The sequence below is a fragment of the Musa acuminata genome, chromosome BXJ3-6, assembly GCF_036884655.1.
Source record: "Musa acuminata AAA Group cultivar baxijiao chromosome BXJ3-6, Cavendish_Baxijiao_AAA, whole genome shotgun sequence".
NCBI classification, from domain to species: Eukaryota; Viridiplantae; Streptophyta; class Magnoliopsida; order Zingiberales; family Musaceae; genus Musa; species Musa acuminata.
Window position 1 is genome coordinate 17,078,207 of NC_088354.1, and position 5,763 is coordinate 17,083,969.

Here is a 5,763-nt window from a genome sequence, read left to right on the forward strand (position 1 = left end):
GAGGCAGCAATTGACACATGAACATCAAGAATTTAGATAGCATAAATGACATGATTTTTAAATTAGATGCATTGTTTATTGCTTTTCCTAAGCTTATTACGACTCCACGTATGGAGGATTGCTTAGCAGCTTTGCTCCAAAATCCTTTTGTATTGTTTTCATTTTCCATCTAAATCTTCAATTTTATGATATTTATTTTTATTCTTGATAGATAATTGCATCTCTATCGATCACAGAAAAAGGAAAATGATGCAACAAAACAATGCATCTCTTAATCCTATACATGTATAATTAAATATTATACATGAATTCTCTCACCCTAAACTCAATCACCAGGATTTACATACTCTTAATCCTCGGCATTGGTTTCGTCGGCTTTATTCTCTTCCTTGGTTACATACAACCGCGTGTTTCCCGGTCTTCTTGTACACGTACTCCACCAGCTTCTCCGCTACGAAGGCGCCCTTCACCGTCACCTGGGAGGCTTTCAGATCCGCTTCCACCGACAGCACCCCTACTAAAAAAACGCACGGACGGGATAAAAGTCGAAGCTTGCGTCGATATGGATTCAAAAAGTTCGCATCTTTGATTTCAATCTCGAATCTAATAGAAGAATGTTCATCTTACAAGTCAATTCCTATCGAACATAATGAAGCCAATAACGTACATTAACTAAAATTATAGAGATAGGCTTTTGAATTTTCATGAATATTTGCAGGGTTTTTAGTTCTTTTGGTGAGATGGAGAATCAAATATTTAAACAACAGGATTGCGAGGGCAAAGCGCCGCAGTATATTCATCCTGTTGAATCTGATGGAAAAAGAATTAGTTTACTAAAATGAGATCAGATTTTGATAAAAAGATGGTATATCTTAAAGCGAAGGAAAGAAAGAGAAGCAGGGGAACCTTTCATCTTTAATATCCTCTTCTTTATCTGTTGCGCGCAGGCCTCGCAATGCATGTGCACTTTAATCACCACTGCGATCACTTGTGGCTGTCCGTAAAACAGCAGCAGAAGGAAAACTTAAGCACTACTTGACATTTAACTCACAGCAGAGCGAAAGCATAACCAGGAACTCTCGTGGGGAAATGACTGGGTTCAGAAGACAGATACGGCTGACCTCTTCCTTCTCCTCCTCCGCCTTGGGCTTCTCTTCTTCCTTCTTCTCCTGCTTCGGCGGAGGAAGAGGGGTCAGCAGCTCCACCTTCCTCCCGGTCTTCTTCTGGACCCTCTCCACCACCTCCGTCGGGTCCTCCGTCGCCTTCTTCCCCTCCGCCACGGTTGGAAGTAAACTTATTCAAGTATCATAAAGAAGTTCATTTCATCAAAAGAAATGTTCAATACATCAAGAGGAAGATTTATTACATCAAGAAGAAAAAATAAATTAAAAGTCTATAGAAGGATAAGTCAAATTGATTATTGATTCTTGAAAGAGTTTCTTGAAAGAGAATGATTCATCTTGAATATAATTAATGTAATGTATCCTTAGAGACTATATAAACCTCATATGTTGGGTCATGAGATAAAGAGAGTTTCTGAAATTGTAAAGTGTTTTTCTTAAGAGAAATATAGAAGATTGAAGCTTGTCCTACTCTTCTTCTATATGATAACTCTATCCCCTCTTCCTATCAAGTTCAACATTTAGTATAAGAGCATAGGTTAAGCTATATTTAGTATCAGAGCAAAGATTAAGCTATAATCTCTTCCTCAAGTGTCATCTAATTCTAGATCCCCAGATTGATAAAAGAAAATTATGACATATGGTGCATCCAAATGAAGGTTCTTCTAGGCTCTGGGAGTTTGTAGAAGATGGATTTGTTGAACCAAGTCCAGCAGAAGAAGGAGCAATAAATGCAGAAGGAAGAAAATAACTCAAAGAAAGAAGGAAGAAGGAGGAAAAGGCTTGGTTCACGGTAGCTTTAGCTTGCCCCTCTCCTATTTATAGGGATTAGGAGGGAGGATTTTCCTCAATAGAATAGAGGATTTCCTCATATAGTTGGGAAAATCTTATCTTCTATCATGCCCCCGCAAGATGGTGCTCCTAAAAAGGATACCAATGGATTGATGCAAAATATGGTTTACAAGCGAGAGGCTTCATGAGTAGGGCAATTCATGAGTAGGGCAAGAGCATATTGCTGCTGCTATTATTGTTGCTATAGTTTTGACGATGATGGTTGCGGCTACGATGGCAGCGGCTACAATTGCGGCGGCGATGGTTGCGATTACGACGGCGGCGGTTGCAATTACGATGGCAACGGTTGCGGTTGCGACGGCGACGGTTGTGGCTGCGACGGTGACGGTTGTGGCTGCGATGGCGACGATTGTGGCTGCGATGGCGACGATTTTGGCTGCGATGGCTGCGATGATGGCAGAGGAGAAATCTACAGTAATGTTGCAGTGATGCTACTACAACAAAATAATGGAATTCTATATCAATTCACCATACTATACACACCTCAACAAAATGGTGTCTTAGAAAAAAAAAAATAGGACTATCCTTAATATGGTCCGATGCATGTTAAAGGAAAAAAAATTCTGAAAGAATTTCGGGGTGATACTGTTGCTTGTGTAGTTTATTTGCTTAACATGTTTCCAACAAAATGAATTGGTAATGTTACACTAGAAGAAGCATGGAGTATACGAAAACCAAGAGTTGATCATTTGAGGATTTTTGGAAGTGTTGCATTTGCCAAGATACCAGAAGAAAAAAGAACAAAATTAAAGGATAAAAGTCAGAAATGCATTTTGCTAGGTTATCTAGAGAATTCTAGTGGTTACAAACTCTACAATCTTATCACAAATAAAGTTGTGATATCAAGAGAAGTTGAGTTTGATGAACAATAGATTTGGAATTGGAAAAGTGATGAGCAGCATAAGAAAGTTGTAGCTTCAGAAGAAGATGATATAATACAAGCAAGCACCGAAGTGGCTTTGCCGGAATCATCACCTAGATCAACTATGTCACATGATTCAAGAAGTCCAATTATAAGAAGGACAAGACCGATTCATGACCTATATGATATGACTCGAAAGATTGATACTAATAATAATGAACTTTCTGTATTTTATCTTTTTGTAGGATATGATCCATTAACCTTCGAAGAAGCTTATAGAGATGAAAAATGGCGACAAGCTATGAATGAAGAGATTCATGCCATTAACAAAAATAATACATGGGAGCTTACTACACTTCTAGAAGACCACTAAGCTATCGGTGTTAAGTGGATCTTCAAAACAAAAAGAAATGCAAAAGGAGAGGTAGAGAAATACAAGGCCAAATTGGTTGCAAAATGATATAAACAACAATATGAGATTGACTATAAAAAGTATTTGCGCTAGTTGCTCGATTGAAGACAGTAAAATTACTTATCTCTCTAGCAGCTCAAATGAAATGAAAAATTTTACAAATGGATATCAAATCAGCATTTCTTAATGGAGTTCTTGAAGAAGAGGTATATATTCAACAACCCCCTGGTTTTATTATTCAAGAACAAGATGACAAAGTATATAAGTTAAAGAGAGCTCTTTATGGGCTTAAACAAGCCCCACGAGCATGGAATTCTCAAATAGATGCTTATTTTATTCAAAATGATTTTTCTAAATGTCCACATGAACATGCTCTTTATACGAAATCTAACTCTAATGGAGATATCTTGTTTGTATGCCTGTATGTAGATGATTTAATATTTATAGGCAATAGTAGTTCCATGATTAAAAATTTTAAGTACTATATGAAAAAAGAGTTTGAGATGAGACTTGGGCTTAATGACTTATTTCCTTGGTATGAAGTTATACAAGATAATGGAGGAATTTTTATCTCACAAGAAAATTATGCAAAGGAGGTTTTAAAAAAATTTTCTATGGAAGATTGTCATCCTACATATACACCTGTTGAATATAGCACCAAGTTAACTAAGGAAGGTGAAGGTAAATATATTAATCCAACTTATTATAAAAGTCTAGTTGGATATTTAAGGTATTTGACATACACTCGACCTAATATACTATTTGGAGTTGGTTTAATAAGTAGAAATATGGAAGTTCTTAAGACATCTCATTTAAATATCACTAAAAGAATTTTACGATATATTAAAGGAACAATTGAGTATGGAATGTTCTATTCATCATCTAAAAAGTTGGTGCTTATTGGATATAGTGGCAGTGATTGGGCCGGAAGCTACGATGATCGGAAGAGTACAACTGGATTTGTATTTTATTTTGGTGAAGCTACATTCACTTGGTCTTCAAAAAAGCAACGGATCGTTGCTCTATTAAGTTGTGAAGCAGAATATATAGCAGCTTCTTCTAGTGTTTGTCATGCAATCTGGCTAAGAAGATTACTCCAAGAACTTCATATGCCATAAGAGAAGTCAACCAATATTTATGTTGATAACAAATCAGCTATTGTCTTAGCCAAGAATCCAGTCTATTATGAAAGATCGAAACATATCGATACAAGATTTTATTTCATAAGAGATCATATCAAAAATAAAGAAGTGGAGCTTCATCATGTCAAGACAAGTGAACAATTGATTGATATACTTACGAAACCTCTTAAATTTGAAATATTTCAATAACTTCGAAAGAGACTTGGCATGCTAGATGGAACAAGTTTAAGGGGGAGAATGTTAGAAGTAAACTTATTCAAGTAGCATAAAGAGGTTCATTTCATCAAAAGAAAGGTTCATTGCATCAAGAGGAAGATTTATTACGTCAAGAAGAAAAAATAAATTAAAAGTTTATAGAAGGATAAGTCAAATTGGTTATTAGTTCTTGAAAGGATTTCTTAAAAAAGAATAATTTATCTTGAATATAATTAATGTAATATATTCTTGGAGACTATATAAACCCTATATATTGGGTCATGAGAGAAAGAGTATTTCTGAAATTATAAAATATTTTTCTTAAAAAAATATAGAAGATTGAAGTTTGTCCTATTCTACTTCTTCTGTTTTGTAACTCCATCCCCTCTTCTTATCAAGTTCAACAGCCACCACCCTGTGGGTCCTCCACTCCTTCCACAACAGAAGAAAAGGATCCGATTTTTATCCAAGTAACTCAACGAAAACAACGAAAACGTAGAACCCTCGTCACCTTCGAATCCCTTCAAGCTGCGCTTAACTTTCCTGGCGCATCCCTCGCAGTGCATGAAGACGCGCATCTCTATCTCCTTCCGCGGTGGAGGCGCGGGTGCCTCCGCTTTCGTCTCTTCGTCACCACCTTCCTTCTTCTCCTCCTCCCTGCCGCCACCTCTGTCCTTCCTTTCGTCCGCCTTCGCCTCCGTCTCCTCGTCCTTGGCTTCGGGCTTCTCCTTCGCTTCCGCCGCCTCCTTCTTACCCTCCTCCGGCTTCTTCTCCTTCTGCAACACGGCAACCATTTTTTCAGTTAAATCATCGACCACAAAGTTCATGAAAGAAACGAAATATTAGGAGAGCGGGAAAACAAAAGGAAAAGAAGTCAGCTTTGCACCTCCCCCATCCCCCTCTCGCTCGGTGCTCAGTCGCTGGTCAGAGCTCAAGCTGTAACACCGGCGATGGAGAGCGATACTGCAGGCGTTACTCTGCTATAGAATCAGGCGCTGCTCTCTCTCTCTCTCTCTCTCTCTCTTAAGATAGACAGAGGAGCACGTGCGAGGGGGCGTCTGAGAGCAGGAGAACACGTACGTGTGCAAGCACCAAAGACTAGTATGCGACGTCCACTGGTTCACGTACTACACGTTTCCGACGACTCGCGATCACACCATTCATTGCATGGATTCCTTC

At 38.2% G+C, this 5,763-nt stretch overlaps 1 protein-coding gene across 1 annotated transcript; it reads right to left on the reverse strand.

Moving 5' to 3' along the window:
* Positions 1-377: 377 nt before the first annotated feature.
* LOC135585774 (heavy metal-associated isoprenylated plant protein 7-like) lies at positions 378-5,479 on the reverse strand. The gene is made up of 5 exons (XM_065156751.1): positions 5,471-5,479; positions 5,071-5,360; positions 1,122-1,293; positions 907-994; positions 378-514 (listed from the first exon to the last, which is right to left on the reverse strand). Exons 1-5 carry the CDS (start codon positions 5,477-5,479, stop codon positions 378-380), a joined length of 696 nt encoding a protein of 231 aa, XP_065012823.1.
* Positions 5,480-5,763: the final 284 nt, after the last annotated feature.